This window comes from Hemibagrus wyckioides, linkage group LG15 (assembly GCF_019097595.1).
Source record: "Hemibagrus wyckioides isolate EC202008001 linkage group LG15, SWU_Hwy_1.0, whole genome shotgun sequence".
NCBI classification, from domain to species: Eukaryota; Metazoa; Chordata; class Actinopteri; order Siluriformes; family Bagridae; genus Hemibagrus; species Hemibagrus wyckioides.
The window spans coordinates 21622803-21648490 of record NC_080724.1 but is presented as its reverse complement, the minus strand read 5'-3'; the positions used below and the strand labels follow the sequence as shown (position 1 = coordinate 21648490).

General features: G+C 37.9%; 1 protein-coding gene across 7 annotated transcripts; it reads right to left on the bottom strand.

The window, feature by feature from the left end:
* Nucleotides 1-529: 529 nt before the first annotated feature.
* On the bottom strand, nt 530-23080 carry LOC131366363 (6-phosphofructo-2-kinase/fructose-2,6-bisphosphatase-like). 7 transcript variants are annotated; one of them, XR_009206799.1, is made up of 15 exons: nt 19966-20161; nt 19270-19395; nt 18294-18390; nt 17873-17939; nt 17658-17732; nt 16246-16302; nt 15465-15586; nt 14529-14736; nt 13845-13991; nt 12993-13097; nt 11856-11985; nt 10702-10764; nt 9585-9649; nt 1400-1654; nt 530-595 (listed from the first exon to the last, which is right to left on the bottom strand). XR_009206799.1 is itself a non-coding variant. In XM_058410778.1 (15 exons), exons 1-15 carry the CDS (start codon nt 22988-22990, stop codon nt 6085-6087), a joined length of 1500 nt encoding a protein of 499 aa, XP_058266761.1. In that variant the 5' UTR covers nt 22991-23080; the 3' UTR covers nt 5560-6084. The 7 variants fall into 7 exon arrangements, 6 of the variants coding, with proteins under 6 accessions (XP_058266764.1, XP_058266765.1, XP_058266761.1 ...); XM_058410778.1 differs by lacking the exons at nt 530-595; nt 1400-1654; nt 19966-20161 and adding exons at nt 5560-6144; nt 7994-8119; nt 22939-23080; XM_058410777.1 differs by lacking the exons at nt 530-595; nt 1400-1654 and adding exons at nt 5563-6144; nt 7994-8119.
* Between the last annotated feature and the right edge of the window lie 2608 nt (nt 23081-25688).

The window sequence follows — 25688 nt, the reverse complement described above, 5'->3', positions numbered from 1 at the left end:
GTGTGTACCGAACATTTAAAGCTCTAAATCCCCTCTTTATCTTCCTTCCGTCTTCCCTTCACTCTCTGTCTCTCGCTTTTAATCATTCTTTAAATTCACCTTATCTTCCCATACTGCTCAAGTACAAGCTAGCTTAGAGCCGTCATGCTAGCCAGAAACGTAGCCAGGAATTCTGGGATGCCCGAAGACATTCTGGAAATTTTTTGGGTGCTTAACATTGTCAGAACCACTTTCTCATCGCTAGCGATGTATTAGCTAAGCATACACAGCTAGCTAGTGCCATAGAAGGAAGCATTAATAACACTAGCTAGCTAAAGCGGCTGTCACTGATGCGAGCAAGTCTGCAAATTTAGCATGCGGTTTATTTATATTCATGTGCTAGTTCTACTATGTTATTGTTTCTATAGCAACAGCTCTTTCAGCAGACGCTCCACATGATCTAAACCTAATACTGATCATTTTTTATTCATTATGTAACACATCAAAATATAATCAGTGACACGGTGAAGGAGGAATGTGTTTATTTGACACTGATGGAAGGAGTCTCCAGTCTCAGCACTTTGTGACAACGTTCAGGACAGATGACTTTAGCAGTCTGAAAACAGTGCAAAAATGTTATTTAGTACATTACAGTTTTTGTGATACTTTAATAATAACTAATAAACTTTAACTATATTTTATCTAATTCTATTGCATCCAGGAAGTACAGTTTTTATGGTTATATATATATATATACATATATATATATATATATATATATATATATATATATATATATTTGAGCTACATTTCAGCTAAGTATGTTTAGCTAAGTATTTCAGATAAAATAGATGAGTGTGTTTGAGCTCATTTTGTTGAGTTAGCTATGTTTTAGTTCTCTTCAAATCCAGAATGTCGTAGCGCAGTATTTTGAGCTAGCTCAGTTTCAGAGCTACATACATTTTACTTAAGCGTGTTTTCGATATTTTTTCCTGAAAACTGGCTAGGTATATTGTAGTTATGTTTTCATCTCAGTAACATGTAAAGTGTGTTCTACGTTCTAAGCTTGCTTCAGGTTTGTTTTTAAGAATTGGTTTAAAAACATTTTACAAATATTTTTAAGTATGTTTTTTGGCTAAACCGAATCTTCCTAGCCAAGTATGTTTAGCTAGGTTTGAACCACCTAGAGGTTGGTGGTGGAATTGCAGGTTGGTTCATAAAGCCGTGCTAGAAATGTAATTATAAAAACAGTAAAAAGTAACATGCTTTACATAAGATGTTTTGGAATATATTATAAAATTATTTAGCATGAATCTCTCAAGGGACATAAATGAAGTCGGCTGGCAAAATAGTTTAAAAACTTTTCACATAGGTCATTTTTTTTTAAGCAATGAACAGTAGTGTTGCTATGACAACGCACCATATGACGCGTTATGAGCCTTAAGGTCTCAGCAGTGTGTCCTACGCCTGGGGGATTGGGACAGAGCCGGTCTGTACTGTAGGTGTCACCGTGAATCACTGGTTCATATTCCAGCTGATGGGAACCTGGTGGGAATAAGGAGCCCCTGAGTGTGTCCTACGCCTGGGGGGATTGTGATGGAGCCCAGCTGGGTGTCCTCAAGAATGACATCATGGGGTGAGGAAGATGAGGGTAAATTTTCCAGCAGCTGGAAACCTGAGAGGTGCAAGGTGTTATATAGAGAGGCGTGACAAACAAAGGCACATTTGTATCTGCCTTTATCCACATCTCCCACTCTGAAGCCGAGCACAAAGGAATAGTGGAAAAAAACAATACTCTGTGTGTGTGTGTGTGTGTGTGTGCATGTGTGTGTGTGAGTAATAAAACACATTCACAAATCACCCAAGGCTTTATACGCTAAAGTAAAATGGAAGCAGTTATCCAGCACACTTCAGGTCAGGGTTTATTTCCTGTACCTCCAGCTCCAGAGACTCGACTCGTTAAGCAAAGACGCGTTAATTAGCCACACATGAGCTAAAACAATGACGCTCATGAACTTGTGCGCATGCTAACCTGCATCAGAGAAAAAAAAAAAACAACCAGGAGAAATAAACAACAACAACAACAACATATTAGTTCTACATGTTTGAGCTAAGTACATTTGGAATACATTTTAGCTAAATACTTCTTGCATTTAAACGTATATATATATATATATATATCTGCTACATTTACATCGTGTTTATCAGACAGCTACGTCTTAGCTACATTTAACTATCACATAACATCTTTCAGCCAAGAATGCTTTAGCTAAGTATGATCAGCAAATACTTTTTACTTTAAAAAAAAAAAAATTATATTTCAGTATTTCAGCATTTTATTTTAACACGTTTTAGCAAAGTAAGCTCTAAATACATATTACGTTGTTACGTTTTTACTGATATGATTAGTTTGATGTTTTAAGCATTGAAGTATTGAAGATTTTTTTATATTTATTTCACAGTACATTGTAGACAAACAAAACAACAAATACAAGAACGAATGAGGAGAAGAGAGGACCCATGTACAATGTGTCTGTGTTTGCAAAAGTGCATTGGGGTAATGGGTGGAGGGGATATTTTTGGGAAAGAGAAAGAAGGGAGCAAAGAGGGAGGACACAGAAAAAGGAGAGAAAAAAATGTAAATAAAAAATCAAATACAAAATAATATATATATACATATATATAAGTACAGTTCGTAGTTTTAGCTCAGTAAGTTTCAGATTCACTTTAAGTACTTTTTAGATAATTATTTAATAATTTTTTATAAGAATAGGTGAACTAAATACTAAATACTTGTTTATTCTGGGTTTTTTTTAACTAAGTACACTTTAAAATCCAAATTTGTTTTAATGTATTGTTTCTATTCTAGATCAGATGTTTTATCAATTTACATTCTATCTAATTCTACATTTAAGTAGCTTTTAATGTTTTTTCTTCATAAAATCTATCGATATGAATATATTTTAAACACTAAGCTAATTTTGGGTGTTTAATATCTTTAAGTATATTTTTAGTCAGATATGTTTGAATTTTTACTTTAATTTTTATGTTTTTATTTTTTTTCCTAATAAAAAAAAAATACAGATTAAATACTCATTTCAAGTTTTTTATTTTTTTTTTTAGTTTTTTTTTTTTAGTTTTTCAAGTTAAATGTATGTCTTAAATATTTTAGCTTCAATATGTTTCAATAATTTTGTATAAATATGCTTTAAGTATATTTCAGGCCTGTTTTTGACTCTGTATGTTTTCGCTACATTTAAGGACTTTTCGGATATCTGTGCTTAAGCTACGTACAATATTAATGAAGCTTGTTTTCTGTTTTAGTTAGGTTTATGTACAGTACATAAGTTCATGTTTTATGAATACACCTAGCTTAAAGGCAGAGTGATGTTTTTAGCGAAGCATGCTAGCACGTAACAGAGCAGAGCAGATTACAATACAAAGACAAGATAAGGCTAGAGATAAAAGATAGAGTGAAGTACAGAGATAAAAAAAAAAAGGCGGATTAAAATACAGAGTGACAAGAAAAAAAGATGAGCTGCGCCTGATGAGTCTCTGTAGTAAAACAAAGAAGGAGAGAGATAAAGAGAGAGAGAGGTAAATAATTAAACTAATCAGTTAATCATGGGGATCGATGAGGATTGACACACAGCCGGTAGAAACCTTCAGGGGTGTCGAAGTGAGCAATCTGCCAAAAAGGCAAGTGCAGCAGTGTGTGTGTGTGTGTGTGTGTGTGTGTGTGTGGAGGGGTGGGGTGAGGGGGGGTGGAGGCACCTTGCAACAGCTGGTCTCAATTAACTACCCCAGGGGCAGGTCAGTGTGTCTGAGTGTGTGTGTGTGTGTCTGAGACCGCTGGCGCCAGCAGAGGAGCAACAGGTCAGAGAGGATGAAGATTATAAAAATACTGGCAGGCAGTTGGCCTCAGTGCTGAGTGTATGTGAGAGCAAGTGTGTGTGTGTGTGTGTGTGTGTGTGTGTGTGTGGGAGGGAGACACTTGCTGAATGAGACAGAGTACGAGAACATATACATGCTTTGCTGAATCGGTGCAACACGGCGCCCTAAAACATGCCGACTTCCTGTGAGAAGGTCGCCATGTTCCTGTTTGTTCTCGTCTCTTAGGTTCCGATCCACAGACACGGTTCAGTCCCTTTTATTTACATTCCACTGCCTGCCTATGAAAATATTAGGATGAACAGAATTCGGTTTACAAAAAAGGAAATGGCCGGGTGGCCCACGACTAAACATTCCTCCAGAGGGATGGATTTCTAATAGACTTGAAAAATAATAATAATAATAATAATAATAATAATAATAATAATAATAATAATAAATAAAATAATAATAAACAAAAAAAATTAAAATATATAAAATTATCTAAAAATAAAAAAATACAAATTTAAATAATTTTTATTAGTAATAAGTTTTTAAGTAATATAAAATAATGTTGTTTTTTAATATAAAGTGGACTTTATTTAATTTCCTTTAATTCAATTTTTTTCAATTCAATTTATTTGCATAGCACCTTTAACAATGCACATTGTCTACAGAAGTCTAGAAACATAGAATAACAATTATAAACTTTAAAGTTAAGCTATTGTTTATCTCTAACATTTATCCCTAATGAGCAAACCTTTAGGATTTAAAAACATCCTTGATTAAGAATCATTTTAGATGAAACTGGACCAGAATGTCCATATATGGTTATATGACCTGATTTAGCTTTTATAGCTTTTATAGGATAGGTTTATATTTGTGAAACATTTGGCGATTTTACCTGAGTACATTTTAAACATATATATAAATATATAAAGTATGATTTAGCTACATATTTTCCCCCAAGTATCAGGAACCATATTATTAGCTAGTACATTTTAAGTATATTTTTTTACCTCCATTTTATCTCAGTTTGTCCAAATTTATTTTTGCTAAAATACATTTTACCTGAGAATTTTTTTTTTGCCTTAAGTACATTTCACCAAGATGTACATGTACGTTTAATCAGAGTGTTTCTTTAAGTAAATATGTTTGAGCAAATAGTGACCCCAGGACTGTGGGGCAACATAGAAATCAGTGACAGATTAAACATTACATGAAATAATAAAAGCAGTGGTGTGTGTGTTCCCAGAACTAGTTGCAGCCATTTATTTAAAGTTTATTTAAAGCTTATTAAATTCCATACAGTTTCTCACTGTTCTTTATCGCGGTACTTTAGCTCCCTCTGCTGGTCACTTTGGGGAGTGTAACACATTGGATACAAACGAATAATATAATATAATATAATATAATATAATATAATATAATATAATATAATATAATATAATATAATATAATATAATATAATATACATCTGTAGTGAGAGTCAATGATAAAAGATCAATAATGATTTAAATTCTTTTTAAAATTTATTTATTTATTTATTTTTTTACTTATTATATTATTTTATTTAGGTTTACATACACATTATATATTGTATTTGAAATGATTACAATCATTACAATCACTTTTAAATAAAAACTTTCTAATTTTTGTAGATCATATACATACAATTATTATTATTTGAATACCTTTAACATATTAATTTAATCAATATGTTTTTTTAGGCATTTATTAATTTTATTTTTACAGATGTTACATGATATATTACATTTATTTATTTAATTTTAGTTTTTTTTTTTTACATGCAATGATTCTTGGCAGTTTGTGAAGAAACCCCATATGAGTCAGTACACCCATATGAGTCAGTACATAAAAATAGACGATAGAAAAAAACATTGTTGTTTATTTACTCGATTTCCTGCACGGTTTCATTTCTAGAATTTATTAATGAATTATTAATTTGCATAATTAATTTATTCTTAAATATTTATTTATTTTTTAAACTTTGCTGGTGTTCTTTCACTCAGGCCATCAGGCTTCTCTATCACTATATAGATAAAACTCTAAAACAAAACAGTTTAACTTCACATCTCTATTTCCTGATCAGGAACAGCCATTTCACTGAGACGTGGCTCTCAAAAGCAGCCGTAACTAACTGATTACACTGTAATTAATCCAAACGGGTTTAACGGTACTTGTAACGCTGACTCAGTGTGTTCTTCTTGGCTTTTAGATATGTGCAGGAACCGTTAGGAGAGCTTCTTCATCGTCTCGGTCCAAGCTGACGTTCTGCAACATCACATTGTAATCAGATTTGCTGAAACATTCACTATGTTGCCAAAAGTTTTGGGACGCCCAGGTTCAGGTGTTGTTTTTCAGGGGTTGGGCTCCGCCCCTTAGTTCCAGTGAAAGGAACTCTTAATGCTTCAGCTTCATACCAAGACATTTTGGACAATTTCATGCTCTTTGTGGGAACAGTTTGGGGATGACCCCTTCCTGTTCCAACATGACTGCACACCGGTGACCAAAGCAAGGTCCATAAAGACATGGATGAGTGAGTTTGGTGTGGAGGAACTGGACTGGCCTGCACAGAGTCCTGACCTCAACCCCATAGAACACCTTTGGGATGAATTAGAGTGGAGACTGTGAGCCAGACCAAATGTTTTGGGACGACTGCCTTTACATGCACATGAATGTAATATGGAGCTGCCCCGCCCTGTACAGCTATAACAGCTTCAACTCTTCAGGGAAGGCTTTCCACAAGGTTTAGGAGTGTGTTTATGGGATTTTTTGACCATTCCACCTGAAGTGCATTTGTGAGGTCAGGCACTGATGTTAGATGAGAAGGTCTGGCTCACAGTCTCCACTCTAATTCATCCCAAAGGTGTTCTATGGGGTTGAGGTCAGGACTCTGTGAAGTTCCTCCACACCAAACTCACTCATCCATGTCTTTATGGACCTTGCTTTGGTCACTGGTGTGCAGTCATGTTGGAACAGGAAGGGGTCATCCCCAAACTGTTCCCACAAAGAGCATGAAATTGTCCAAAATGTATGAAGCTGAAGCATTAAGAGTTCCTTTCAGTGGAACTAAGGGGCTGAATACAACACCTGAACTCAATGATTTGGAGGGGTGTCCCAATACTTCTGGCAATATAGTATATCTGAATTAGCTCATGTATTAGTTCATGTAATATATAAATTCCTAAACAATCAGAAATCTTTCTGTATTATATAGTCATCTATTAGTGTTGATATGAATCAGAGCTGCAATCAGAGATGGAGAGTTAACACCAAGACTGATGTCATTATTCACACTGAAATTTGTTAGCAAAAATCTTGGTAAAAATGACAGGAAGAATATTGATACTTTGCTGATTGTGGCAATGGCACAAAAATTTGATTGTAAATGACTTATAAACTTATTAAGCTTAAAAATTAAGCATTTAAATACTTTAACACATTCCTACAAATCTTGTTCCTGAATGAACAGGTTTGGATTTTCTTTTATGTCTTTATTCAGCGTAGACATAAAAAAAACACTTTGCAGCTAACATAAGTTACATTTTTCTAAATAAATTAAATTATAAACTTAAAATAAACTTTAAAATGCAAATTATTTATTGTTATATACTTATTATATATGCTAATTATTTGCACTGCGAAAATGCACTTCTGGTTAGATGCTAACTGTATTTCGTTGCCTTGTACCCACATGTGCAGTGACAATAAAGTTGAATCTAATCTAATCTAATCTAAAAAGAACAGTTTTAAGTTTTAAAAAAATCATTAAATAAATAAAAAAATAAATGTGATTTATGTCTATAATTACTCCATTTCATGCAATAACAACTATTTATATTTTTTAGGTTATATTGTGATGTTTATGTGATTAATGTTAGACCTGATATTATTACAATGCATGTTTGAGAAGCGATTAAGGGGCCCAAGCACCGAAATCCTTCTTGAGATTTTTATCACATCCAGGACTGGTGTGTTGTTATCGTGTTATCGTTGTTAGGTTTTTGTCATGTGTTTGCTGCTTGTTAGCATTTGAACATTAACAAAAGAATGAAAGATTCGAATTAGCGAGTGTTAATTATTAGCTCGATTCAGTCTCATCCGTATCTGACCGTGATACCTGTACGCTAAGCTCGGCGAGGTCGAGCTCTGGTAGGCATGGGGCTTTAGTCGGGGTGGGACTGGCCATGGGCTGAACACGATTTTGACGATATGGTGGAGTGTGACTGCGCTCAGCTTCGTCACTCTGGTGAAGAGGGAAGTTTTACACAGATGTCAATAATTGATGTCTGGTGCCTGAGGTTCCGTACATACAGTATGACGACAAATATACTATTAATAGATATATTTTTGTAACCTGACTAAGCTGCTCTAACACAAGAAGTTTCCTCATGGGATTAATAAAGTATAGATATCTATCTAACTATAGCTATAGAATGTACTACTGCTGGGCTACTGATCTGAAGGATGTGAGTTTGAATCCCAGGTCCACCAATCTACCACTGCTGGGCCCCTGAGCAAGGCCCTTAACCCTCAATTGCTCAGTTGCATAAAATGAGATAAATTGTAAGTCGCTCTGAATAAGGAAGTTTGCCAAATGCCAGAAATGTAATGTAATGAATGGTTCACAGCTTCAATAAAAAAATAAAGCAGCAACTTTAGACACAAAACATGTCTTGCCTCATCTGCAATATATTTAATGTAGTAGAAAATTTCTGTAGCTTTTTTAAAATGATTTTTTTCTTTCACGTATCTTACAAAACAATCTGTCTTCCTATAGCCAGTACTAGGAATCCCGAGTAAACAGGAAGTGTAATGTGATTTGCAGAAGCAAATTGAGACCAAGAGTAACGAGGAATTACGCTCTTTAAAAAGCTAGTAAAATCTAGCTAAGTGTCAGGAACAGGAAAATAGAAATGTGGGAAATGAAATAAAAATGAATCAGAAACTGCATTGTGCGACAGAATTGTGATTTTGCCTCGTAAAGAAAAGATTAGAAAATAAAATTTGTCACTAGTGAAGATCACTTAAAGGAGATATATTATTCAGAGCCAAGCTTCACCCACATGCCCTGGTTTAAACGTTGGTACGTTCTAGTCGTGTCTGAAAGATCAGAACACACAGGAACACCACCGCAAAGTCGGAAAACAGCTTTCACTGACTGAAAAAAAAATTCGTGAAATTCGTAAATTCACTTCGGTTGCCTTTGCTTGGCTTTCCACTGACGCAAACAAGTTCTGAACAGCTTCTGAACGTACACACAACTTAGCCGGGGTTCGGATTGGTTTGGTTTGTTCGTATGCCGAAAATGCTTTGTATGACGACACACGTTTCTTACAAAATTTTAATTCTTAAGGTGAAAATTCGTAAGGGAGGGTATGCGTATGCCGAGGTTCCACTGTACTAATCTTTATATTAAAGACCGTCAGTCAGGACAGTGGTAAAGATGAGTTTGCAGTACTTTCTGGTATTTGACCAATCAGTGATCTGCACTATGGTAAGCTCCGTAGCTTACCACAGAGCCCTGTTTGTGAGGCGTAAGCGAATTAACCAGGTTTAACAATCACCATGACAAAAAGTGCTAACATATTGAAAATATAGTTCTTATTTTTTTAATAAATATAGTTAATTAATTTGCTTTTATAATTATTCTTGTGTTTTATAAACTTTTTGTGATAAATGTTTTTGAGATATGCATTTAGTGAACTCACCACAGGTCTGTCTCGATGTGTGTTCACTGCCTCGATGTTTAGGAAAACTGACTCAACTTTACAGCCTGAGGACAGGGAGAGAGAGAGAGAGAGAGAGTCTGCCTCATTTGTTTATCACTCAAGCTACAAAGCTAACAAATAGCAGAAGTACAGGGTGGGGTGCAGAAACTTCACTTTTTTGAAGGTGAATGAAAGAAAAATTGTTGCTGATAAACAAAATTTATTTTTTTGATAATGAAAGAACATAATTTCAATTTTCAAAACATGCGGTTTTAAACAAAATATTTTGAAGGTGGTGGCCACCCTTCTCTATGCACTGATGCAACCGATTTCTGACGTTTCCCTCTACATGTTCCAACATGTCCACCGAAATTCAGGCTATTTCCTGCCGAATAACATTCTTCAGCTGAAGCAGGTTTGTGGGGCGATGTTTAAAAACCTCTGCGTTGAGGTAACCCCATAAAAAAAAATCACAGGGCGTTAGATCGGGCAAGGGCGCTGCCCACAGGATGTCACCTCTAACCGAGATGAGCCATCCGGGGAACATTGCCCTCAAACATGTTGGAACGTGTAGAGGGAAACGTCAGAAATCGGTTGCATCAGTGCGTAGAGAACGGTGCTGCTAGGAAACAGGTCAACTGACCACGCTAGGTAGTTATTCCTATAACATTATATAGCACTCAATATAACACTAGCTAGCTAGCTATATTCAGTACATGTTTTATTCTGACATTAGCTAGCTAGCTAATGTTTTAGGTTTGTTTTAACTAATGTACTTTAATGATAACCGCTTGTTGCAATGCTAGCTTGCTTAATCTATAGAAAGCTAACATTACAAACCTTTCTTGATAACAAATTGCGTATAGCTACCACTTTAGCTGTTAATCTACATGCCACAGTCACGCCTTCCTAAACAAGGACCCAAAGACGTCACAGAGATAAAAAACACAAGTCGTAGCCCTGGTTCCAGATTTTTTCTCCTCAGGTTTGAAATTTGCGACGTCAGAAAAGATTCCCTTTGCTTTTCTCTACATTAGCATTGTAGCTCCTGTACAAAAATAGACATTCAAACATGTCTTAGACAAAAAAGGAAATAAATTAATTCTCTGAGATTTACCGTAAGCCACAGGCGTGAGCTTCAGTACTGTGTGGAGAGGACATTTTAAATACGGCAGCTCGTCTAAAGAAGAGGAGAAGAAACAGTGAAAAAACATTGATGTGAATCTTCTCATTTTTATCTAATGCTATAATTAATTATAGTGTGTTTCCCATAATACACTATGAACATATGTCAGTTTTGATGATTGTGTAATGAGATAAGGCATAGCCAATCAAATTAGCCAGAAAGCTAATAATGCTAAATCCACCATGAATTAGTGGAGGGCCCCATGAGGTCATCGTTAAAAAAGTGACCGCTTGCAAATGTAGACATAATGCTTAGCTACTCTCATATGTCATTTAGTCAATACATAGAAATAAGAACAGCTATGAGTGGATGTGGCCTTAAGACAAAAATGGGTGTGTTTATGACTCCATAAGAAAGTTTAAAGAAAGAATTTTGTTTTTGTTGACTATTCTTAGACATTCTGACAGGATTTATGTAACCTTCATCGCTAATCAAGCTAGCTACAACATTTTTTTTAAGTCAAATGTTTTAGATATTAATAGTTGCTGAGAAAATATGCTAATCTGAGCTAACTGGATGGGATTTCTGTGAGAAGTCACATTTCTAATTTTTTGTTTTAAATTTAGCACTGTTAATGTTAGGTATATGGATAATATCAGCTAACTTCACAGTAATTTTCCAGAAAACTAGTTAACAAGATGTTTATATTTAACTTCTATATTCAGAAATAGTCAGCCCTTCAGCGTTAAACCAGCCAGCTAGCATTATTCAATATCTTCTTTCATGCTGGTTTTAGTTAGCCAGCAATTTGCATTTAGATAACATACTCACTTTGCTAGCTTTCCTAATAGCTAGTTATCACTACTGGCAATCTTTACCTGTTAAAATGAATGCTAATTCTCTCAAACATTAGCTAAAACTCTGTGTTAGCAGCAAATCTGGACTCTTTTTTATGGTTTGTTATGTTTTGTAATCTTTTTTTCCCTCTTTGGCCCAGTTTTCCAGATCTAGACCTTCCTGATCCAGTAGTTTTGAGTCATTGTTTGCCTGTAATGGCCTGCTGTGCAATTTGACCAACATATTTGAAAAAGCCTTAAATGGCCTTGTCACACAGACTCCCTGGAGCTTTAAAGCATTATATTCACCTGCACTTTTGTCCAGGAAATACGCCAGCAGACAGCGCATGACGGCCTGGTGACAGATGACCAGAACGTTCTCCTGACGCTCCAGCTCCATGATCACAGGCTCCAGTCTGTGAACCAAATCTTCATACGACTAGCACAAGAAGGATGAGAGAAGGAAAGTAAACACTCAATAATAATAATAAATATAATAATAATAAATTGCAGACTTAGAATATTAGTAGCAAAATGCTGTATGTGTAAGGTCTTTTAATTTATATTATCCTACTAGCACAGAAAGTTTTAGTGTAGTTTTAGCTAGCTAGCAAACAATTAGCATTGACTACTGTTTACTGACAGTTACAGATCAACTTATATAATGTGTAAGCTAATCTTTCAACAGTGCTTAGATATAATGTTAAAACATTTTACTAGCTAAATTTATTTGTTTGTTTGTTTATGGTTATGTGGTTATGCTCTTTCATTTGCTTTTTCATTAGCCAATGTTAGCTGATGGTTACTGATTTAGCGACAAGGACGTGTAAGCTAACCTTTCAGTAATGTCTAGTAGTTATGCTCCTCGTTTTGCTAGCTAGCTAATGTAAGCTGACAGTTACTGATTTAGCCACAAGGATGTTTAAACTAATCTTTCAGTCATGTTCAGTTTTTCAGCCAAGTAGTGGACTAGAGGAAAAAAATCTGTTGTATATGTTATGCTCATTTTAGATGGCTAGCTAGCTAATCTTACCTCAGTGAAATTCATTTAGTTAAATATGCTATTAAGTATATTAGCTATATTACTGCTATGGTGAGCTAGTAATATACCTTTTTACATAATGTGAATGTTGAATGCTAATTTAAATTTAAATTTAATGTTAGCTAGATAACTCTGCAATTAGTGATATTAACCATGTTGTCACTGCAAAAAATAAATAAATACATAAAAATATATATAGTAATAATAATAATAATAATAATAATAATAATAATAATAATAATTAATATTGTTATTATTAATTATATATTTTAATTATTATTATTATTGTTGTTGTTACTATAGTGGAAGGCATGGCTGAGATTTAACGCCAAGTAACTATAAGTTTATGAGTATGAATTTTTTATATTAATATAAGTTAATAATAATATATATTCATTATTAACCTCGCCCTTTGGGTAACGGTAGCGATACTTGTCCTGGTCTCTCAGTGCAAACTCTTCAGGAAAGTTGTCCTGAATCTCTTCATATGTCATCTCCTCACACACACCCTACACACACACACACACACACACACACACACAAATGGAAAGAAAAACAATGGAATGCTCACTGGAGTGACACTGTATGCAAGAAAGCATCATGAAATGGCCTTTCAATGGACAATACATGATGAAGTGCCCTATAGAGTTTCTCTGACATGCCTAATGGGGACCCTTCCAATGGAGAAAGTAGTGCCCTTTAGGGTGTCCTACCAATTGAAATACATGATGCAGTGACCTGTAGTGAGAAAAATATGAAATAGTGCCCACTAGGGTGGCTTTTCAATAAAAAATACATTATGCAGTGCTCTATAGGTAAGAAAAATATCACAAAGTGCCCCCTAGGGTGGTCTTGCAATGGAAAATACATGACGCAATGCCCTATAGGCAAGGGAAAAATGATCAAATGTCCTCTAGCTGCTCCGTTTACGAGAAAGAGTTAGGAAAAAAAACCATTGACAGCCCTCCAGGTGTCTTTTTTATGTTTTTGGTTTATGTAGTTTTGGTATATGTCTGTTTTCAAAGGTGTACAAAATGTGCACTCAAGAAACAAACGCTACATGAGCGGAAAATGGTGCCAAAGTGGCTAAAGTGCATGCTGGGATGACAGGTGTTCATTCGGCTGAAAAAAAAAATCGTGTTCAAATGGACGCCTCAGAAATGCAGCCCAGAACCGGTCATGTGGTTCTGCCAGTCCATATCTCACAGAGAGGCTTAGTATCTACGGTTCTGAATGCTGTCTCTGTCGGTACTCACTGCATCAATCTCATTGAGAGCTTTCCACTGTTCGTACGGCACCCCGATTCCCTCAGCAGTCTGGATCGTCCTCCTCATGTGACTCGTCCAGATTTTTAGGTCCAGGATACACTGACTCCTGATGTACTTCCCCAGTGCCCCAGCAAACTGAAAGAGAAAACCAGTGCAAACTTATAAAATAATTATTATATAAAATGCAACTCAGTGTGCTGTGGAGGATTAGCAAATAACAAAACCTAGCGTAGTATACAGAATACCTAATCTAAACATCAGATCTAAACATCGTTACTATAGCAACAACTCATTCACATGACTTGTAACATGGATTATTACATAATTTAAGCTGAATACTAAACAGATTTCTTCTTGCTTTGGCGTAATTTTCTCCAAGGAGATGTTTATGTAAATTTTTTTTGGAAGGAATCTCCAGTTTTAGCACTTTGTAGCATTAAGATTTTGTGCTTTAAAGTTTTTTGAAAATGTAGTAAGCTGCATGCTACAAAAGGAGAGAGGCTGTTCGTAGCTGCTATAAGGTAGTTATATTTTGTTTTTTAATCAATAAAAAAATGCACTCATTGTCAACTCACTGAAGTGCAAGAGGAATAAAACACACCAAGATGTGCTGTTATAGAAAATCAACAATAACCAATCAACATTAATCAACAATATAATGAGGAGAGAAACCTTATTTCCATGTGACGAGAGACCGGAATCCCCGCCGATGCGGCCCAGCAGGTTGAGCTCGCTCTCTCCGTGCCTGCACAGGTAGATGGTGCGTGGCGTGACGTGAATATTCATCAGGTAATAAACGATCCGGCTCTGGATGTGATCCTGAACACGATTCACTAAATACCTGCTGCCTACATTAAAGATCTTTATATAGGACAGGTGTCTGTATGAGAGAGAGAGAGAGACAGAGAGAGAGAGATGTTACACTCAGGCACACAGGTAATCATCATTTTTTACCTCATCTACAGCTCTTAATGAGACACTCAAGCTCTCTGAGCATGCTCAGTATGTACATATATAAGCTTTTCATGACATTAGGCTCGTGTTGTCATATGATATGGCATGGAATATATTTTCAAAATAAATTCTTCAGGCTAGTGATAATACACACAGATGGAAAGAAACATGATGAAATGCCCACTGGATGGTGGAGTATACATGATGTAGTGCCCTATAGTTTTTACATTCTAGAATGGGAACAGCCCTCCATGGTGCCCTTCTAGAGGAGAATACATAATGCTGTGTCCTATAGAAGAGAAAAAATATAACAAAGTGTCCTATAGAAGTGCTCTTCCAGCAGATATGTGATGTAGTGCCTTAAAGGTTTCATTTCACATGCCTTAATGGGCACCCTTTGAGTGCAGAAAATGAGATATTGTGCCCTACAGGAAAGCAAAATATGAGGAGGTGCCCACTAGGCTGCTCTTCCTGCAGATAATATGTAAAATCTTTTTTCCACACATCTCTACATCACATCACATATAATACAATATATTTTGATCCAATTCATACCGTCTATAGATATTTTGTTATGGACAGATCAATCAAATCTCTCAAATAGTTCCCAGAGTTGAATGATTTAACATCGCTTGTGTTTGTGTGTGATCTCACCTGTCTTTATCGTCATCCAGAGGGACGTATGTGATCTTATAGCACTCAATTCTCTTCAGAAAGTCTTTCACGGCTTCCTCTTTATCACAGCCGATGTAGTCCGGGCTGCTGAGCTTCACTTGCTGAAAGGAATGCAAAAATACACCACATGACGTACACAAAGAAAAATAAATCAGGTTTTCTTAAACAACTGACTAAACTGTGATGTACACCAAGGTCTATTAACCTCCTACAACCTGGTGTCCTCATATGAGGACATCACATTTTTGGTTGTGTGCATCATAATACTTAATTCTTTGTAACTGGAACCTGTTGTACACAAAAAGCAGTGGCTTCATGTTCAAAGATAATATCTGGTTATTATATTTATTGGTTCCTCCCAACTCCAAATAGGTAGAAGAAATCTAAAATGCAAGCTCAGGTCTTAGGAGGTTAATAATGAACTACTTTTTTAGGATATCTGACATAAAATATATATTTATATATTTAAAAAAAACACAAGCTGAACTCTAAAACGTGTACAAATGGGCATGGCTTGATATGCTAATGAGCATGCTAATTTGCCCATCCCTCTGTCTATCTATATTTAATAGTTATGGCTTGTGAATTATTTATTTTAGTCATGATTAAACACCATCATTTCCAGAATTTTTTATGATGTTTATATTTATGAGAATTGTCATATATCTGCACTTTAATAACTTTGATAAGATTTACAGGAAACTCCAGAGCTGTTCATAGTGGAGAGAGTTTGATCTTCTTCTCTACTGAATTCCTTTACCTTGATGTTTTCAGCGATGATCTCAGGATCATCACACACAGACTCCACGAAAAACACCTAACAGAGAAACAACACTTTCTTAAATAATAATAACAATAATAATAATAATAATAAATAAATAAATACATAAATAAATACAAAAAATTAATAATAATAATAATAGTAAAAAAAATTATGTATTTATTAATTAATTATAATAAAAAATAATAAAATAAAAAAAATGAAACATTTAGTGAAAAGACATTAGACCCAAACACAGGTATATATTCTGAATCATCTCCAAAGTAGGAGGCAATTATTTCATCATTATCAGGAGCAAAAATCTAATTTTGTTTCCGTTGTAGATATCGCTGTAGACTGTTTACATTGTGTGTGTAATTTTTTTTGTTGCTGCAAATCAGCAAATCTGCAAGTTCAGTGGGACTGGTCACTGTTAAGATTGTCCAGCATGGTGACTGAAATACAAAATAATAAACATTAAAAAAAAGGAACAAGAAATGAGCAACAGAATCCAGGAGACAAAGACCAGACAGCAGGTGTAAATAGAGAGGGTAATTAGTGAGACGTAAGTCACGGATGTGCAGGGGGGTGGGGGGGCTGGGGGGATCGGGTGGGGCAAACACAAAAGGTAAACAGAAACACATGGGGAAATAAGAATAACATAAACAAAACCCTGCCACATCGCCCTCTGGTGTTCAGGCAGCTGCTCCTTATTCAGGGTCGCCAGAGTGGATCATTTTGTCCACATGTTTCAATTTGGCACTGGTTTTAAAGTTAAGTAGTCTTTATTTGTCACATATACATTACTGCACAGTGAAATTCTTTCTTCGCATATCCCATCCTTGGGGGTTGGGGTCAGAGCGCAGGATCAGCCATGATGGATGGTGGCAGCTTGGCGGTGCTGGGGTTTGAACCCCGATCTTCCGGTCAACAACCCAGAGCCTCAACCACTTAAGCTACCACCACTCAATTTAGACCTTTAAGGCCCCCTCCACCCCCACTGCTGGATGCCCTTCCTGACGCAGCCCTCCCATTTAATCTGGGCTTGGGACTGGCACTGAGAATGAACTTTTCAGTGGCTGGGTTAGATCCCTGCCCGTGAATCGAACCCAGGCTGCAGCAATGAGAGCGCGGGATCCTGCCGCTGGACCACCGGGAGCCTCTAGCCTCTTTTAGAAGGAGTCTCCAGTGTCAGCACTTCGTAAGCGTTAAACAGATCAGCTCATGTTTTGAGCAGTTATGTTCAATGTATCTATAAATGGATAAAAAAATAGTAGTGGTGTTGTTTAAGAGGAATAAAGTGAACTTTAAGCTGTTCTTGAAGAACAATCACGACATCATTTGAGCTAAACACTTGTAAATGTTTTCAAGTTGAAACGTTTGTGTTTGTTTGTTTTTTTCCTTTTACCGACCTTGTATCCGTTCTCTTTGGCGAAGGACAGAATCACCTCCCTCCTTTCACGCGTTGTGTTTGTGGCATCAAACACCTGCAGGCAAAAATAGCAGTAAGAGACGCTAAACCTGAGGGTTTTATTAGCATCAGTGTATATGTAAAGACTCAGACTTTACACATCATGGCTGTTTGATTTAATTTTTATTATTTTTGGTTCGTTGTTTGTCCACTCACCGCCACTTGGCCCTGCTCCTGATTGAAGTAGATGGCTACATCATTTAAAGCAGCAAGTGCACAAGCTCTGAACACAAAAACACACACATCACTTCATACATCATCGTCTCATGTTTTACGTCCCATACAGCACAGACATAAAAAGACATGAAGTCAAGTTTTACAATAAACAGATATTAACACTGGGACAGCTCTCTCTATGGGAGGGGCATACTCTGTCTCCACCTGTCAATCAAAGCGACTCTAGCTAATCATGGCTGTCTGGGAGCTCAGGTATGCGGAAGACAGCGGATAGCGCCCATCTTACATGTGACGGGGATGAAGCAGAGGGAAGAGAGACGCTCTTGTGTGTGAAAGAGAGAGAGTGTGTGTGAGAATGTGCATGTGAGAGTGTGCGTGTGTGTGTGTGAGACGCTCTTACTTGCGGATCTTCATGGCCTCCTCGTTGTCTGGACGGAAAAACTCAAAGCTTTTGTAGGACTGGACGGCTTCCCTGCGGTACTGTCCAACATTGAACACTGTTAAAAAAAATTATATAATAAATATAATATATAACATTAAGTTGATCATATTTAAAAATATTTTTAAAATATTATATTAATAAAGATTATTAATATTAGTATTTTGTTTCTATATTTTATCTTTTTCTTTTTTTTTCTTGATCTTTATGGATTTTCACTAGATCCCTGTGTGGTTCTAAACTGAAGAGAATCCTGGGTTACAGTTAGAGCTTTCACACTGCTCACACTTCACCCCGGGGTTAAGACTGAATCCTGAGGATCTTCATGATCTGATTCTTCACACTCTACATTCCTGAACCCTGCTGCAGTCTTCTGCTTCCTTACATATTCACAGCATCAGCAGTCCTGATTGGAGAAATCCAGCTTTAAAGAACGACTTGTCTCACGCTTTCACATCAGTGAGGGAATAAACACTTCAGGTCTGTGGTTCTGCACTCCAGCAGGTTCCGTTGTCTTTCACAGCTCCATCATCTCTTTATTTGCTCTTTGAACGCTCTTCCGTGATGTTCCCGGTGTGTTTCACCGTCTGACTCGATCCACCAAGCTGTTTTTGTACACGACATCCTGCTTTTCACCTGATATGAGGCTGGGAGATGTGTTAGCTTAGTGGCTAAGGTGTTGATCAGAAGGTTTGAATCCCAGGTCCACCAAGCTGCCACTGCTGGGCCCCTGAGCAAGGCCCTTAACCCTCAATTGCTCAAAAAATGAGGTAAATTATAAGTTGCTCAAATGCTGTAAATGTAAAATGAAGCACTCAGGTTCTGCTTCTAGTGTTTGTTGCTAAGCAACTAGCCGTAAGGTTCTAATGGATTAAAATATAATGTACAATTTAGCTCGAAAGGAACAAATGCTACAGATATGTTTTCATTTCCTCACCTTTGGTAGGAACGCCGATCCAGTTGAGGTAGCGTGTTAGCTTTTTAGAGATGTAGGTCTTTCCTCGGGCAGGCAGACCGACCATCACGATCATCGTGGGTGAGTTTGTGAACTGCGGCACGGACGCTGGAACACCACAAAAACATTTGTTTTTTTTTTAAATTAAACCACTAATATGTATGAAATTATTCGAGTGTGTGGAGTGGGGGATCGATGAGAGCCGGAAAGCCATAACGGGATTAGAAGAAAGAAAATCTCAGATGTTCAAAGCACTTCTAAATGAAGAGGAGCAAATTCTAGCCTCCCGATGTTTATTAAATTGTAATAACATAATATAAATTCTGTATTTAATCATCTGATTAGTCAGAAGGAGAAGAATATGTGTGTGTGTGACTGTGTGGGTGTGTGACTGTGTGTGTGGGTGTGTGTGAAAGGACCATGAACTTGTATCTCACTGAGGTTAATGGCCCTGAGGTCACCCTAAGGGACACACACTGAGCTGTGTGTATTCTCTAAATTAACAAACTCTAAACTCACAGCTGCACCATTTATCCTGGATTTAATGACCTAGTCATGATAAAAAAAGAAAAAAAAGAAAAATCATTTGTCTTTTAAGCTAATCCAGTTAACACAGAGAGAGAGAGAGAGAGAGAGAGAGAGAGAGAAAGAAAGAGACGTCGCTCTCATGTCACTTACAGCCTCGTCTTCGGCTCAGTTTACTGTTCATCCACGGTACCCAGATCTTCTCCAGGGGATTCTGGGTAAGCTCGCTCTGCAGGTGAGCCATTTCAGTGTGTGTCTGTCTTTGTCAAAAAGAACTGCAGATATCTATCCAGCAGAGGATAGTGAGTGTGTGTGTGTGTAGGAGCCTGTCCTGTAAGGCCAAAGTCCAAGATTTGGACATCCTCTGTTAGCCAAATTATTTGGGTTGCCCCCCCCACACACACACACTGTCCATGTTGTTCATTAATGGTAACCCTGGACATATATAACCATGCCCCACTACTAATCACCCCTGGTGCCAACAACCAATCACTGATCAGCACTGTTCCCATCCACCAATCACTGATCAGCACTGTTCCCATCCACCAATCACTGATCAGCACTGTTCCCATCCACCAATCACTGATCAGCACTGTTCCCATCCACCAATCATTGATCATTATGGTTCCTAATGACAAATCACAGATCACCATGGTTGCTTGTTTCTCAACATCCAATTACTGATCATGACTGTTTGCCAACACCCAATCCACGATCACCATGGTTTCCAAACGTCTAATCACTAAACACCACTGTTTCTCGACATCCAATCACTGATCAGCACTGCTCCCATCCACCAATCACTGATCATTATAGTTCCTAATGACAATCAATACCATGGTTACTCCAACAACCAATATTTGATCAGTACTGATCCCATCCATTAATCACTGATCACTGATCAGGTTCCCAACATCTTGTCATCAGCATTGTTCCCAACGTCCAGTCATGGATCATGACTGTTTGCTAACACCCAATCTATGATCACCGTGGTTTCTCTAACAACCAATCACTGATCAGTATTGTTCCAATCTACTAATCACTGATCATTATAGTTCCTGATGACAAATCACAGATCACCATGTTTTCATGAACAACCAATCGTTGATCAGTATTGATCAGATTCCACTAATCAGGTTCCCAACATCCTGTCACTGATCACCATTGTTTTCCAAAATCTAATCACTGATCACCATTGTTTTCCATGGTCCAATCACTGATCACTATTGTTTTCCATCATCCAATCACTGATCACCATTGTTTTCCATGGTCCAATCACTGATAACTATTGTTTTCCATGGTCCAATCACTGATCACCAATGTTTTCCATCATCCAATCACTGATCACCATTGTTTTCCATGGTCCACTCACTGATCACCATTGTTTCCCAATGTCCAATCACTGATCACCAATGTTTTCCATCATCCAATCACTGATCACCATTGTTTTCCATGGTCCACTCACTGATCACCATTGTTTCCCAATGTCCAATCACTGATCACCAATGTTTTCCATCATCCAATCACTGATCACCATTGTTTTCCATGGTCCAATCACTGATCACCATTGTTTTCCATCATCCAATCACTGATCACCATTGTTTTCCATCATCCAATCACTGATCACCATTGTTTTTCAACGTCAAATCACCAATCGTATACATGTTTTAAATGAAACAGTTTAAGAGTGTTTACATTTTGGTTATTATATCAGAACTTTTAAAAACCCTTTAAAGCCACGCCCACTTCCTGACTGTCTTACTCTATAAGAACACATATAATAACTCTTTCTGATGCTGGGACCTGTGTAGTTTTTACAGGAAGTGAAGATTCAATCAGACATGAGTGGGATTACAGGTAATGTAATCAAACCAGGAGATAAAGCAGTGCTCAGTGATCCAGAGAGATCTGTATTCTGTCCCCCTCTACACGCCTCTGACGTCCCTCAGGACATTGTGCGACTCTGTAAAGCGACACTTGAGCTTCAGGAACTTGGCATTGCGTGTCGGTGTTCTCGGCACCTCTGAACGATGAGTATTCAGGGCAATGAAAGACAAATATTAACTCACAACAGACACGATGGTCCTCAGTTCCACTGCTGGCATTTTACACACCAGATTAAAAATCCTGAGCTTCTTCTTCCATATCCCACTGTTTCTGTCTACTAACATCACTTCCTTACACTCTCTACATCACAACATCAACTGAAAATTATTCCAGCAAAACCTTTCCAAATGGATACCATCCATCCATTTCCTATACCCGCTTTATTCCTAATTAGGGTCACGGGGATCTGCTGGAGCCTATCCCAGCACACATTGGGCGAAAGGCAGGGATACCCAGATCTCAGCATCAGCCATAAAGTAATAAAATTCCATCAGGAACTGACTGGAAAACTAAAGACATTTGAAACCCAGGTAACGTTCCCTTCACCAGCGCCTGCATTCACATTTCAGGTCAATCCCTTTAACATGAATGAAACCCACAACATCAACAGCATTTATATATTTTTGATAAGAAAAAGGGTTTTAAAGATTCAGTGGATAATTTAAGGTTCAGAACTATTTGAATCCCTTTCTGATGGAAATATCTGTTCTAGGTTTTTACACAGAACCTACAACGGTTCCTACTGAATTATTATTATTATTATTATTATTATTATTTAAGTATTATTTAAGATATACTATTCAGCATAAAATAGCTCTAATATTTATTAGTAAATTATATGAAAATTAAATAACTGGACATAATAATAATAATAATAATAATAATAATAATAATAATAGTCTCATATACAATAATATAATTGTTAGTTATTATTATTATTATTATTAATAATAATAAACAATAATAACTGGACATGGAAAAAAATATATACATCATAGTCTCGTATATGATATAATAGTATAATAATAATTAATAATAATAATACTAATAATAATTATAATAAGTGCATGCTGTATTGTCACTACAGTAAACAGTAAATCCATGGCTGCAGCCTGGAGGCCTGTGAGTGACCCATAGTGACCCGTCATCCCGGTCACCATGCAGCCGTTTGAAATCTGAGCCTTAAATCAAAACCCAGAGTGAATTCAAATAACACACAAAAGTCCTGGGTGTCCTCACCTGTGCTCTCACAGCGGACTCGCTTTCTGGGCGCCGGCTTTCTCGCCTCCATGTGCTTCAGTGCAGCAGATCAATGTGGACGTGAAGTGACCGGCTGGCCACACTGCGTGTGTGTGTGTGTGTTTATAATTATCCACAGAACTCCTCACAAGCAGCCCAGCCCACAGAGTATCAGATATAGCCACGGTTGCCAGATTGGAGAAAATGTGTCCGATTTGATCGAATGGATCTACAGCTCTATCTGAATTAAAAAAAAACACAGCCAAACAAAAATTTAATGCAAAATTATATTTTAAGACATATTTCAGCGATCTGAAGTAGAGGAAACTGCTGGAAATGGATCAGCCTGGGTCTTTTGTCTCAGCACTGACCTTTGCCCTTTGCCACACTGAAATAACTAATACTACAAGCGGTCATGTTGTTATCACCACTTTAACAGTTAAACTTTAACGCAATCTATCCGTGAGCTTTAAAGGAACAATCCACCGGTTTGCAGATTAATCTCGTCTTCCTGTTTTACCCACAATTCCATTCAAATACACTGTATTGCCGAAGGTTTTGGGACACCCCTCCAAATCATTGAATTCAGGTGTTGTTTTGGTGTGGAGGAACTTCACAGAGTCCTGACCTCAACCCCATAGAACACCTTTGGGGTGAATTAGAGTGGAGACTGTGAGCCAGACCTTCTCGTCACCACAGCATCAGTGCCTGACCTCACAAATACGCTTCTAGAGGAATGGTCAAAAAAATTCCCATAAACACACTCCTAAACCTTGTGGAAAGCCTTCCCAGAAGAGTTGAAGCTGTTAAAGCTGCAAAGGGCGGAACAACTCCATATTACATTCATGTGCAGGTAAAGGCAGACGTCCCAGTTTTGGTCTGGCTCTCAGTCTCCACTCTAATTCATCCCAAAGGTGTTCTGTGGGGTTGAGGTCAGGACTCAGGCCAGTCAAGTTCCTCCACACCAAACTCACTCATCCATGTCTTTATGGACCTTGCTTTGGTCACTGGTGTGCAGTCATGTTGGAACAGGAAGGGGTCATCCCCAAACTGTTCCCACAAAGAGCATGAAATTGTCCAAAATGTCTTGGTATGAAGCTGAAGCATTAAGAGTTCCTTTCACTGGACCTCAGAATCCGAGCCATGAAGAAGAATAAAAAAATAACACCTGAATTTAATGATTTGGAGGGTTGTCCCAAAACGTACCTAAATAATGCCGCAGTAGGATTTATCCCTGGCTTGCTTTCTATAAAGAGTGATGCAGCGGCGCTTTAGAGTTTGAGTTAGAGTTGATCTTCCTAGACTCTGAAACCTTCCTCAAATGCTTGCTGTCGGATTTTCCTTTAATTTGTGAATGACAAATGAAGTCACATGATCTCTCTGCTAGTTTAACACAGCATGCTAACATAACTCACCATGCACACCGGGCGAGAGCGAGTCGGTGCTGACCCCGGGGACGTCACTGACCATCTCTTCACATTTCACTACGGAGCTATTTTTATATCAAGGCTCTATTCCTGGAGGCAGCAACCTAGCTTGCTGTGAAAGTTTGACGTCTTATGTGTCCGAAGGGAAGGGAGTGGGTGAGATACCAGACATCGGGACTCAGTTATCAAACTGGATACCAGTTCATTTTTCCTTACTCTTTTTATGAGCATTTGGGAGGGGGGGGGTTCTTTGTTTCATATCACATGCTGTAATTGTCAGTGTATTTCATATTAAAGACTGAAAGAACAAAACACATCAACATGATTAATACTATTTAATTAGAACAAAAGTAATGGCACCCTGTGACAGGAGGAGGAGGTGTTTACTGGATGCTTGAGCATGCTTAGAAGGTGCTTTTTCAAACCTCTCTGAGCTTTGCTTTTTATGGAGTTTACTCCCTCTCTCACCATCTCCCAGTCTTGCTTGCTCTCTCCCTCTCCCACCATCTCCCAGTCTTGCTCGCTATCTCTCCCTCTCCCACCATCTCTCTCTCTCACCATCTCCCAGTCTTGCTCGCTATCTCTCCCTCTCCCACCATCTCTCTCTCACCATCTCCCAGTCTTGCTCGCCATCTCTCCCTCTCCCACCATCTCCCAGTCTTGCTCGCTCTCTCACCATCTCCCAGTCTTGCTTGCTCTCTCCCTCTCCCACCATCTCCCAGTCTTGCTCGCTATCTCTCCCTCTCCCACCATCTCTCTCTCTCACCATCTCCCAGTCTTGCTCGCTATCTCTCCCTCTCCCACCATCTCTCTCTCTCACCATCTCCCAGTCTTGCTCGCTATCTCTCCCTCTCCCACCATCTCTCTCTCACCAACTCCCAGTCTTGCTCGCTATCTCTCCCTCTCCCACCATCTCTCTCTCTCACCAACTCCCAGTCTTGCTCGCTATCTCTCCCTCTCCCACCATCTCTCTCTCACCATCTCCCAGTCTTGCTTGCTATCTCTCCCTCTCCCACCATCTCTCTCTCTCACCAACTCCCAGTCTTGCTCGCTATCTCTCCCTCTCCCACCATCTCTCTCTCTCACCATCTCCCAGTCTTGCTCGCTATCTCTCCCTCTCTCACCATCTCCCAGTCTTGCTCGCTATCTCTCCCTCTCCCACCATCTCTCTCTCTCACCATCTCCCAGTCTTGCTCGCTATCTCTCCCTCTCCCACCATCTCCCAGTCTTGCTTGCTCTCTCCCTCTCCCACCATCTCCCAGTCTTGCTCGCTATCTCTCCCTCTCCCACCATCTCTCTCTCACCATCTCCCAGTCTTGCTTG